The sequence below is a fragment of the Bicyclus anynana genome, chromosome 8, assembly GCF_947172395.1.
Source record: "Bicyclus anynana chromosome 8, ilBicAnyn1.1, whole genome shotgun sequence".
Classification (NCBI taxonomy): domain Eukaryota; kingdom Metazoa; phylum Arthropoda; class Insecta; order Lepidoptera; family Nymphalidae; genus Bicyclus; species Bicyclus anynana.
Window position 1 is genome coordinate 10,384,150 of NC_069090.1, and position 13,365 is coordinate 10,397,514.

The 13,365-nt window shown below is 39.0% G+C and overlaps 2 protein-coding genes across 5 annotated transcripts in view; one reads left to right on the forward strand and one right to left on the reverse strand.

Moving 5' to 3' along the window:
- LOC112049999 (citron Rho-interacting kinase) overlaps positions 1–5,998 on the forward strand; it is a 33,662-nt gene extending 27,664 nt beyond the window's left edge. Inside the window, exons 27-30 of the mRNA XM_052883053.1 lie at positions 322–466; positions 1,258–1,444; positions 2,976–3,238; positions 4,213–5,998. Of these exons, the coding sequence (XP_052739013.1) occupies positions 322–466; positions 1,258–1,444; positions 2,976–3,238; positions 4,213–5,271 (1,654 nt within the window). The 3' untranslated portion in view covers positions 5,272–5,998. The remainder of the gene's footprint in view (positions 1–321; positions 467–1,257; positions 1,445–2,975; positions 3,239–4,212) is intronic.
- A 1,021-nt stretch (positions 5,999–7,019) lies between these two features.
- Positions 7,020–13,365, reverse strand: part of LOC112049982 (histone-lysine N-methyltransferase SETD1) — a 35,840-nt gene continuing 29,494 nt past the window's right edge. For all 4 annotated transcript variants that reach the window (XM_052882979.1, XM_052882981.1, XM_052882980.1 and 1 more), the window contains 2 exons: positions 10,416–10,610; positions 7,020–9,669 (listed from right to left, as the gene is read on the reverse strand). In XM_052882979.1, the coding sequence (XP_052738939.1) occupies positions 9,496–9,669; positions 10,416–10,610 (369 nt within the window). In that variant the 3' untranslated portion in view covers positions 7,020–9,495. The remainder of the gene's footprint in view (positions 9,670–10,415; positions 10,611–13,365) is intronic.

A 13,365-nucleotide genomic window follows, 5' to 3' on the forward strand; every position in this document is an offset into this window, starting at 1 on the left:
TTTCCTTTTCTACACACTGCACAGGTAACGAAAACCATCTCATGTTGGGATTTAGCTTATAACGATAAATTTTTATAGTTCGAAATCCGATCAGAAGTCTTTAGTTTCTTGACATTATTGTTGAGGGATATTGTACAAATCGTACTATAGCTCGAATATTCAAGAGGGGGATGGTACTGCAATACACTCGTAAAATAATACACGTTATTAATTTATCATTATACCCATCATCTGTATATACTTACACGTATCTAAAAATAGATATTATAAGATAATACTGTCAAATAAAAATAGATAATTGATAGTGTTTTACTCCCGTAGGGCGGACGGGTCCCGGGAGCGCACGCAGGCGCGCGCGGCGGAGAGCACGTTGCTGTTGCAGCGCGGCGAGAACGAACTGCGCGCTCGGCTTGCGTCGCCCGACGCACGGGACTTGCCGCACAACGAAGCCAACAGAGCCTTCACTGTAACTATGTTTTGTGAACGATCGAGAAGTATAGGTCTACCGCATGATTGAGTCCTCGTCTTACTGTACAGGGGGTATAACCTCTTAACCCTGACGATAGGGGAATTAGAAAGATGCGGACAAATATCGTGTTTATCGATATTTCAATGCAGAATGCGCTTGCCGCCCTTATGTCGTTATACACCCAAACTGTTTCAGTACGCGAGCGAGGACTCAAGCCAAGTGGTTTGCCTATAGTAAGCAAGTACCACCTATAAACAAAGTTGTAATCAACCCATATTCGGCACACTGCTGAGCTCGAGAATATGGGTTGATAATGATGAGTCTTCTCTCAAAATGAGAGGGGTTAGGCCTTAGTCCACCACGCTGGCCCAATGCGAATTGGCAGACTTCACGCACGCAGAGAATTAAGAAAATTCTCTGGTATGCAGGTTTCTTTACGATGTTTTCCTTCACCGTTTGAGACACGTGATATTTAATTTCTTAAAACGCACACAGCTGAAAAGTTGGAGCTCCATGCCCCGGACCGTATTTGAATCCACACCCTCCGGAATCGGAGGCAGAGGTCATATCCACTGGGCTATCACGGCTCTTCCCTAAACCTAAACAAAGAAGGTTGTGTTTTACTGGAAAATCGCCGTTTTGCTGAGTTATAAAATTATAGTATACGTACTAATGTAATATGACAAAAATCTGCATATCAAACTTCTACCTAACAACTATTTCCAATGTAACTTATAATAAAAATTCATCATCATGATGTATTAATATGACTCTTTCATCTGAAACAGATTAAATTGGAAAATGGCGGAGCAGAAGCAGTGGTGATATGCTCGAGTATATCGGCGCGCTCAGCGTGGCTCGACAAGCTGCGGGCGAGCGGCGCTCGCGTCGCTGGCTACGAGCCTCCCGCACTGCTGCGCACGCGTGCGCTGCCCGCCGCCGCACTGTATGTGGACGACGAAGCACTGGCTATAGGTATGATATATTTGACGGCCGCGTGGCGCAGTAGGTAGTGACCCTGCTTTCTGCATCCACGGCCGTGGGTTCGATTCCCACAACTGGAAAATATTTGTGTGATGAGCATGAGTGTTTTCCAGTGTCAGTGTGTATTTATACATTATATAAGTATTTATATGTAGTATATAATTGTATATTAATATTATAATATCAACTATCTTAGCACCCATAACACAAGCTACTCTGTATGCTTACTTTGGGGCTAGATAGTGATGCGTATTGTTTAGGTATATTTAAATTTATTTATTTATTTATTTATGATACAATAGCAGAAAGACATGATGGTAAAAGGATGACATGTTGTGGCGACACTACTTAGCGTGGGATTAGTACAGCGAGAAGGTGATGATGAGTAGGTTGACTTAACTGAAATGTCTCTTTGTAGAAGTTGATTTTATAATTGTTGCCGGACGCCCGCGACTTCGTCCGCGTGGAAATCAATGCAAACTTTCAACCCCTATTTCACCACTTAAATTTTAAAATTTCTTGAATCACATTATATTTCGTATTTTTTTATGATTTAAGTACAATTTTCAAAATTGTAACTCTTAAAAATTAAGGACTTTCTATATAAACTTTCAACTCCTATTTCATTCCCTTCTATTTTTATTTTAGGGTCAAAAGTACCCTATGTATTGCTCTAAGGCCCCATTTACCATTATACCAAAATTCATCTTGATCGCTTCATCCGTTTAGCCGTGAAAATGAAAAGGTAACAGACAGACAGACCGACTTACTTTCGCTTTTATAAAATTAAGTGTATTTATTTATTTATTCAAGAAAATCTACCGTTAATACATTACGATCATGCTTACATTTAATTACAATTTTAGGTTATGTCAAAGCTTAACTATTTAAAAGATTTTCACAACATTTACAATTTATTACAAAGTTTATGTAATGACATTAGTTTAGCTACAATGTGATCGAATTATTAGATCATATATCAATATATTATATTCTAATATATTCTAATCTAATCTACAAAATAAGCCACCTGCTGATGTCCTTAAGTTTTCCTAAACCGAAGGTTGAATGTAAAAAATCGCTACTTAGCGATCTCTTCTTAATATGTTTTTATTTCACTTGTATTTGTCTTTGTGGTGTGCAAATAACTTGTTTGCTTGCTTTTTTTTTATTCTTTACAAGTTAGCCCTTGACTACAATCTCACCTGATGGTAAGTGAAGATGAAAGCGGGCTAACTTGTTAGGTGGAGGATGAAAATCCACACTCCTTTCGGTTTCTACACGGCATCGTACCGGAACGCTAAATCGCTTGGCGGTACGTCTTTGCCGGTAGGGTGGTAACTAGCCACGGCCGAAGCCACCCACCAGCCAGACCTGGACTAATTAAGAAAATCTCAATATGCCCAGCCAGGAATAGAACCAAGGACCTCCGTTTTGTAAATCCACCGCGCATACCACTGCGCCACGGAGGTCGTCAAAAAATCTAAAGTATACGAATAGATGTGTTTATTTAATTGACTAGGTTGTGAGGACGGTCTGCACTCTCTCCGCGGGCCCGTACGCGTGGAGTGGGAGGGGGACGTGTCGCCGCCGCGCCGCGCCGCGCCCGCGTGCGCGCAGCTGGCGGCGGCGGGCGCGCGCGCCGTGCTCGTGGTGGGCGGGCTGCTGGCGCACGCGGCGCTGCCAGCGCTCAGCTCGGCGCTGCGCCGCGCGCCCGCCCTGCGCCCCCTCGCCGCGCTCGCCAGGGTGCAGCTACCCGACAACACTACTCCACATATCGTCAAGGTTACTTTTACATTTTTAAAGTAAAACTTCTTCATCCATGTTGACTTGAGGAGTCAGTTAGTGAATGTGATACGAAAAGTTTAATCGGGCAAGTCTTTTAAGATGCGTGCTGCCATCTACAGACATCATCATCATTATCAACCTATTTTCGGCTCACTGCTGAGCTCGAGTCTCCTCTCAGAATGAGAGGGGTTAGGCATGTCCACCAAGCTGGCCAAATGCGGATTGGCAGACTGCACACACGCAGAGAATTAAGAAAATTCTCTGGTGTGCAGGTTTCCACATGATGTTTTCCTTTACCGTTTGAGACACGTGATATTTAATTTCTTAAAATGCACACAACTGAAAAGTTGGAGGTGCATGCCCTGGACCGGATTCGAACCCACACCCTCCAGAATCGGAGGCAGAGGTCATATACACTGGGCTAGCACGGCTCTATTGTGGCTGTCGCCAAGGTTACTTTTAAATTTTTGAAGTAAAACTTCTTTATCCACACTAGACTTGAGGAGTCAGTACGTGAATGCGTTACGAAAAGTAATCGGGCGAGTCTTTTAAGAAGCGTGCCATCTACAGACATAGTGAGACATTGTTTGTTAATTTAAATATCCAGTAGATGGCGTTCTAAGAGAACTTTGAAACAATCCCTTTTCGACACTTCAAGAACCTGTCCGATGCAGGCATAACTATGCCTGTGACTCATAGATGGCGTATTTTTTTTTTTTTTTGAAAGAAGTTTTAATTTAGTTATGGGGTTTAAAACGCACTCTTTTTTATTAGGATTTAATAATATTATGGTCCAGTAACGAGAGCTCTCGGAACTAGTTAAAAACTGTTTTGGAGAACTAGGGCTTCCCTATTATATTACTACAAAATATAATGAGTATAAATGAGTTGAAGTTTTTAGTGGGAACTGGCTGTATCCCCACTAACTTGCATAAATCTTATGAGTAATTATATCTTTATCTTTTGTGCAGGGCATTGTGGGAGTAACGGACGGGCACTGCGCCGCGGTGGCCTGCGGGCGTCGTGTGTTCGTGCTGCGCTACGACGGTGCGAGCGCCGAGTTCAAGGTATCGCGCTCACTCACCGTCGACCGCGCGCCCTATGCTTTGTTGCTGACACACAACGTCATATACATCGCGGGCGAAAAACCTCTGAAAGTCAACCTACCCTCCGGAGCACTGGAGGCCTTCGCCATGGACGAACCCACCGTCGCTGCAGCGTTCAAGAAGCATTCCCCACCGAAAGCGATTGCGCAAATCCGTAACAAACCCGTAGAATTACTTCTCTGTTACGCCGAATGTGGGGTGTTCGTCGATGAGAACGGAAAACGAACACGCAACGAAGACCCCAAGTGGAGCACAGCAGTGCACGCTTGGGAGTACGTCAGTCCTTTCCTCTACGCTGTGGGCGCTGACCGAGTTACCATTATTTATATAAGCGACGAAACGTACCGGGCGCCGCCCTGTACATGCGACACGACTTCACAAGCTTCAACGGCATCGGAGTGTTACCAACCAGATATATTTAACTACAAGTGTACAGAACCTTCCCTATTAGGTACGGCGCCTAATGGTATAATAATCAGATCGAAGATAGACGATGAATACAAAATAGTCATAGTCGATGGTAAGGCGGCGTTTAAGAGTATAGGCACTTCGTTAGATTCATTGGCGACCATACCGGATTCTAAAGCCTCGTCGATGTCTGACCTAGCGCAATGTATGACCGACGTATCGCCTCGCGACGTGTCTCGGGAGAGCGTGGAATTGACTACAGGGTTCTTAGCCGACATCAGAAAAAGAGCGCAGCAGCTACGAACGAAACAACGACAAGAAACAGCAGATGATGTGATTAAAGAAATATTGACGACAGATGTTGGTTTGAAACGAACTTCTAATGGAAGGAGGTCTCCCGCTGTGGCAGAGTTCGACTCGGACACTGAGTCGGAGAGCGAGGAGGGCACGGGGTCCACTAAATGTACGGCGGACGTTTGCGCCGAGATGTTCTCGAGGCAAGTTCGATTCCAATAAACATTCCACATGCCAAAAGTGCTATATACCTGTAGGTATTATATTTTAACTACATATATGTTAACTTTGTAATCCTAGTCCTTAGTTAAGTTATCCTGAACATAAACGATATGTTTTTTTGCAGACAGATAATAATTATTTAGAAACACAAAATTACTTAAATTCAGAACCGAAACTTTTACCTTCAACAATAGTGACAAATGCTGTGTGACAATATAAGTTCATATTTAATGTAATTTGGTTAGAACGATAAAAGTCTGAAGGACATTGAAGGCTCAATAATTATAATTATCGGTAAGTTCACTTGATAAACGTGTCAGTAAAAAATGTGTTTAAGTACATAATTAGTGGTACTACGTACTTAATTTTGGTATGACGACATAGCTAGGTTATTTATGTTAGAAATGTGTTATTTATTTATATAATTTACTTATTTTTTAGTGTTACATACTTACGCATTTTGTACTTACAGCATCGCTTATTGATAGGAATTTTTATAACGACATAACAGTTAATTTTTAGAAGAATACTTTTCGTTATATTCTATATGGAATCTACTTAATATTTTTACTTGCCTTTCGAAAAATATAACAAACTTGTACTGTTATTTGATACACACTTTTCTTTGTTTACGTAAGATTTAATTTTAAGTACTGTATAATAATACCTAAGACATGTTTGCCTAATAATATATACCATAATAAAGTATTATTTTTTCTATAAAAAATATCTTTTTTTTGCACCATTTTTTTATTATTGTTAGATATTACAAAATCTGGTGAATTTTTTTTGAAAAAATCTTTAAATGTCAACCTTAGGGTTGCTATGAGATTGTTTTGCGATTTAGGACCCGGGACTTTTCATATCATCCCGAAGAAAATAAAAAAATAGTATACTTTTTTAAGATGGTCCAGTTCCACTGGACTATTCGTTACTATCTACCCAGTGGTGCGCGTGAGGTTTTTAACTATGCACTGTAAATAGATATTGTAAAAATTCCTTGGCCAATTATGTATTCTGTGGTCCAACATAGGTTTGTATTGATTCCTTAAGGTAGGCACTAGGCAGCAGTGGCATTTTTGCATCTATGAAGTGCACGCCACTGCTTCTACCTCCCAAACGTACCATACTCATCTGAACATACTAGTAGGCTGAACTTTCAGCTTTTATAAAATAACGAAGGTTTGGGCGTCCAAATATATTATTAAGAGGGAACATTTGATTTTTTTGTTTCATCATCCTCATTAACAACCCATATACGGCTCACTGCTGAGTACGAGTCTCCTCAGGATGAGAGGATAGGTTTTAGCTCACCACGCTGGCCCAATGCGAATTGGCAGACTTCACAATTAAAAAATTCTTAGGTATGCAGGTTTCCTCACGATGTTTTTCCTTTACCGTCTGAGACACGTGATATTTAATTTTTAAAATGCACACAACTGAAAAGTTGGAGGTTCATGCCCCGGATCGATTCGAACCCACACCCTCCAGAAGAGATCCACTGATCCAGAGATCCACTGGGCTATCACAGCTCTTAAAAATAAAATGAAATTATTAAGAGGGAAGATTTGATTTTTTATTTGATATGACTCGACCCATTTTAAAAATTCTTTTACCATTAGAAACAGCTACATCTTCACCGAGTAACATAGGCTATATCTTAACCCCACTTGAACAGAAACTTCAAGGCTGAAGCCGTGGGGAGTATGCTAGTATAGGAGTACAAAAATAATACTGGTTATATATTGTTGGAATCTTTTATTTACAAACTTATACATTTTACATTACATATAAAAGTGCATTTGGAAGGACATAGCTACATATGATTTATTTGCTATAATGTCATTTTAGATTTGTTTTGTATTATGTTGGTGTAACAAATAAAACGTGAAATTTATGATTTTTTTACAAGAAATAACATAATATGAAATGTACTTGAGACCTGTACTATATTATTTATCTGACAAATAGCAGAGATCTTTTTTATTCACAATAATAATGTACAAACAAAATATTATAGAGCGTATGTTTATCGCGACATTCTATGCCTAACATTTCATATCTTAGATTCAGTCGAAACCGTATATAATACAAGGATCATCATTTAATTTTAATTACATACAAATAATTCACTGGATCCATTATTAAATATAATATAAACTAGAACCACGCACAAGCACACAAATCATATTTTTACATTATATTATTATAGATAATAATTAAATTGGAGGCAGTTCATTATTATTATTTATGAGGCTAATAGAGCCAGTCATTTGCGCTTTCCTTAATGTTAAATGCGCTTTGTTTAAACTTCAACAAATTAAAGATAGCTCACAGTTTAGTCGATTCATCATTTAAAGCAAAATACTCCAATTGATTTCATGTAATTGAGATTGCGATCAATATCAAAGTAAAGTTTAATACAATGTATGATGACAGAAACAGATTTCAGAGTTGTGTCATTATCATTATCAGCCTATTTCAACAGCCCACCACAGGGCCAGACCTCCCTTCTTACAGGAGAGGGATATGGAGCTTAGATCCACCACGCTGCTTCAATACGATTTGGCGGTGATAATAACCACCACTATCAGATTAATGATAATTATCGGAACCGACGCCTTAAAGTGCTCACTGAGGCACGGGGGTGTAACACCAACAAGGTGCCAATTCAAGGGTTAAATTCTTAGAAGAAAATTTTTCGGAGTTGTGTAATTATTTGTATATTTATTTGATTACCTACATAGGAAGACCAAACAAAGGTTTCCAAACCTTCGACTATGAAACACAAGAACCATCTATACTTATAATAAATCTGTAGAGGTCAATCAAAAAAAAACTATCAGGTGATTAGTGAGTAAAAAACAGTCTGTCTGTCTGTATGTTCGTTATAGAAACGAAAACTACTCGACGGATTTTAACGAAACTTGGTACAATTATTCTTCATACTTCTGGGCAGGTTATAGTATACTTTTCAACACGCTGCGATCAATAGAAGCAGATCAGTGAAGGGAAATGTTGGAAAAACGGAAGAAGTTACTTCATTTTTACAGCGATACTACTGTAAGGGCTGGATTAAAGAGGTTAAGAGCGAACGAAGTCGCGAGCGTCCGCTAGTTACTAAATATAATAAGCAATATGTAATATGGTTTATAACGTTTACGCAGTTTCAGTTCTCGTAATATCATTAATATTATTCAGCTTGATGAAGATGAACAAAAAAAATCATTGATTTGTAAGGTACCAGAAAAATAAACAGATCTCCGTAAGTTAATTTATCTACATACATCTGAATACAAATCACGGAGACCAGTGTCGCAGATGGATATATGTATTTAGAGTGACTCATATTCGGTTCACTGCTGAGCTCGAGTCTCCTCTCAGACTGGGAGGGGTTAGGCCAATAGTCTACCACACTGGCCCTATGCGGTTTGGCAGACTTCACACACACAGAGAATTAAGCAATTTCTCTGGTATGCAGGTTTCCTCGTAATGTTTTCCTTCACCGTTTGAGACACGTGATACTTAATTTCTCAAAATGCACACAACTGAAAAGTTAGAGGTGCATGCCCCAGACTGGATTCAAACCTACGCCCTCCGGAATCGGAGCCATAGGTTACATCCAGAGGGCTATCATGGTTAATTGAATTGAATGTTACTCAGAGTACAAAACAGTTGGTTACAGGGATTACGTTTTTAATCAATTTTGTGTATATTCATCATCATTATCAGCTTATTAATCTACCTTACTTCTTCTTTATAGAAAAGGGGGTATGGACCCACAATGCCGTTCCAATGCGAGTCAGTGGGCTTACGGTAGTAATGTTTTGATTCTGTAATGGAACTATTAGTTGCTTGTTGTGTGATGTCACAGTTGGACTCCACCAATTTCCCTTTACTAGAGATTATTTATTGATAATAATTTCTGGGAAGAAAAAAAAATACTTCAGTATTTCCAGCATCCAGCTAATCTAACCCAACATCACATAGGCAAACCACTGGACTAATGTACCGGTATTAAGATTTGTATGTGTGAGCAGCGATGAAGTAGCGATGGGGCAGCGATGAGGCAACGTTGAGACAACGTTGGGGCAGCGATGAGGCACCGTTGAGACAACGTTGGGGCAGCGATGAGGCACCGTTGAGACAACGTTGGGGCAGCGATGAGGCAACGTTGAGACAACGTTGGGGCAGCGATGAGGCAACGCTGAGGCAGCGACGGAGTTAGTTGAGGAAGCCGCGGCACTGCTGCGCGCCGCACAGGCACGGGATCTTCTCGTCCTCGAGCGGGAACTTGTAGTCGTACGTGATCTCCTCGTCCACGCCGATCGGCTGCTTCGAGTATATCACGATCTTCTTCTGCGACTCTATCGTTATGATCTTCGCGTAGCAGTTCGGCTGTTGGGCAAACGATACTTAATTTAAACACAACTGCAATAAAAAGTAAATAATTGTAGATTGTAAAGTCATTTAAAAGTAAAGTTAATACCATTTAAACCCAAACTCCCCCCCCCCCCCCCCATTCATAACCCTTAGGCCAAAAATTCCGAGTGCCTGAGATTAGCGCCTTCTAAAACGTTTAAAAGTTCTATAACAAATTGTAAAGTAGAGTCATGGATTATTGTGCCAAAAATTCAAAATTCTGAGGTATTCCGAGATTAAAGCGAACAAATCATTAGACAGATAATAACTTGTAATATTAATTTGCTACAGTTCTTTGGTCGCCCGAATTCAATTAATGGTAATTTTATGTACAGATACAACTCTCTTGTTTTAGTATTTTATACTCTTTTTGTTCTCTGTACTGAAATAAAAGATACGTAAATTCCAAACTACGTCTTGACCCTAAAAACATCCAATTTCATAAAAATAGACAAGTTTGACATAAAAATGGACCCGACTTCAAAGACGTATTACAGTTATTTTGATTTTAACACCAAATTACTAAACAGTTTTTCAAGTATTTTTTCAAGACTCAACTCTTTGAAACAAAAAATAAATTTTTAAAATTGGTTGCTAAATGAAAGTTATAAGGTAACAAACATTAAAAAAAAACACACGCGTCGAAGTGAGAACCTCCTCCTTTTTTTGAAGTCGGTTAAAAAGCTAGAAGAAACAATAAATGTAACAGAAAGGCCACTGACATTGCAGCTGTGGTTGATGAAGCGCGCCAGGTTGCCGCACTTGGTGGCGTCGATGATGGTGTCGAGGTCGATGCGGAACAGGTAGGAGGAGCCGATGCCCGTGGCCTCGTACTGCGCCTCGCGCACGTCCGCCACGATCGGCCGCACCATCTGCCCCACGTACTCGATCACCATCTCGTCCGCCGCTATCGGCTCCTGCGCGCACGCAACGTGTCATCAGCTTATACAAACTATTCATTAAAGTTGTTTTTTATTTATTTAATACTCTTTATTTGTACACCACAATAAATAAACGAAAACAAGCAAAACAGAAACAAAAGGCGGCCTTATCGCTTAGTAGCGATCTCTTCCAGGCAACCTTAGGCTTAGGAACTTATTAAGATAACTGTAGGTGGTGAGTACGTAATAATAATGTACATTATACATACATACAAATAACTACACACTAATACATAAACCATAATACACAAATTATATAATAATTATAAATATCATAAAATAAACTAATATATATAATACTAGCGGACGCCCGCGACTTTGTCCGCGTAAATTTCGATGTCAACTTTACTACTACCCCTACCCTACCCTACCCCTACCCTACCACTACCCCAACCCTACCCTACCCAACCCCTACATCTACCCTACCCTACCCCCACCCTACCCCTATCCTACCCCAAACCTACCCCTACCCTACCCTTATCTTACCTACACCCTACCCCCATCCTACCCCTACCCTCCCCGTACCCTATCCCTTTCCTACCCCTATCCCACCCGTACCCCTATCTCACGCCTATCCTACCCCTACCCTACCACTTCCCTATCCTACCCGTACCTCTACCCTACAACTACCCTACCTCTACCCCTACCCTACCTCTACCCCTACCCGGCCACTACCCTAAACCCGGCCCTAAACCTACCCAACCCCTACACTACCCCTACACTTCCCTACTCGTACCCTACCCTACCCTGTAACTTCTCTATCTTACTCCTACCCTTAGCAAAATCGGTCCAGTCCTTCGAGAGTGGTGGTATGAACAAGAGAAATAGAGACTTCTATGCTAATAATATAAAGAGGTAAAGTTCGTATGGTTGTAGGAGGTAATCTCTGGATCTACTGGACCAATTTGGAAAATTGATTTACTAATAGAAAGCTACGTTATTTGCGAGTGTCATAGGCTATGTTTGATTCCGATATTCACACGGGAACGGGAACTACGTAAATGAAAGCGCCGGGCGTCATATAGTGGAATTTCTGCGTCTTTTAGAAATTTTGTATTATCTCCGAAACTATTTAACTAATTAACATACTGTAAAGGGCAAATCTTATCTCCATAATATCCTTGTGATTATTAAATAATTTATTTTAATAAGGATTAAAGTTTAGTTGTATAAATAATGACGTAAACCTAAGTATATAAAATTAATAATTTTTAAAATACAAAAGGTACTATATCTGCTAGTATATAGAAGATAGATATATGGTGTCGCGGACTTTTTTGTAGAACTTTTAAAGATACATAAAGTCTCCATACATTAATTTCAATTTTACACAATAGTTAAGGCAGCGCATGCGAATAAGTCTGTTTAAGAGGATTTTCAGTCCGACCTGTATGACAAAAACTGTGATAACTCGGCTAATATATATGATACCTATATAAAATATAGCCTATAGCACTCCCCGATAATGTAGCATTCTACTGGTGTAAGAATTTTTGAAATCGGACCAGTAGTTCCGAAGATTACCCCATTTAAAAAATGTGACAAACTTACAAACTTACAAACTTTACCTCTTTATAATATTAGTATAGAAGTATAGATATGTATTTTTTTTTTTTTATTTATTTATTAAGAATAAATTACAAAAAATAAAAAGGTAAATTAAACGGACAATCACAAAAATCACAAAGATTTGACCTTGGTGTCCATCTGCAACTAAGCTTAAAAATAACTTTAATTATAATAATATTTTCTTAAAAATAACTTTAACTAAAATAATATTTTCTTAGAAATAACTTTAACAATAATATAGCATGAAGACAATTTTGTTACATTTTAGACTAAATTAAATTAATGACTAAATAAAATTAAATGTACTTAATATTTTATGTGAAATTCATAGGTATATACCTAACCTAACCTAACCTATAATTTTGACATGAAATACTGTTTTTTTTTTTTTTTTATATTAATCTCGTTTACTGCATTAATTATGTTGGGAGGTATTTCATTAATAAATCGAGGAACTAGGTAAGCCGTCGTGCGTTCACCGTACGTATTGCTTGCTCGCTCGGTTTGCAGTCGGTTAGCCGACATCGCTCGAGTTTGTACAGGATGTTCTATTTTTCGGATTATGTCTTTATTGAAAAATTCTTCTTTTAACAATGAATATTTGAATTGCATTTGTATCGGTAGTGTTTTACAATGCTTAAATAAACCCATCTCATTACTGGCGTAATTTATTTTAACCGAACTAGAAACAATTGTTTTAAGAATTTTTAATTGAAGTCTATATATATTGTTAAGGTACGTTTTATATGTACGACCATAGCTGCTGAGACCGTATTGTATATAAGAATGGGCAAAAGAGTTATATAGTATAAGTTTAGTTTTAAATGGAATACGGTTATTTAAAATAGTGATATTAGCAAGGAATTGTCTCAATCTCTTACAAACGTAATCGACATGAAGATTCCAATTTAATTTGTGGTCAATAGTCAATCCTAAGTAAGTGTAATGGTCAACAAATTCAACCACAGGACACGTACATCCATTCTGAATTGAGTTATGTAAGCACATATGGTCATGAGCTGTAATGGGTCTAAATGGTTGATATTTTAAGTATGGTGAGCGGATGTGAATTAGCTTGGTTTTTTTAGCGTTCAATACTAGACCAGCATCGTGGCACCACAAGGTCAATGTATTAAAATCCTCCTGCAGTGTGTTACAAATC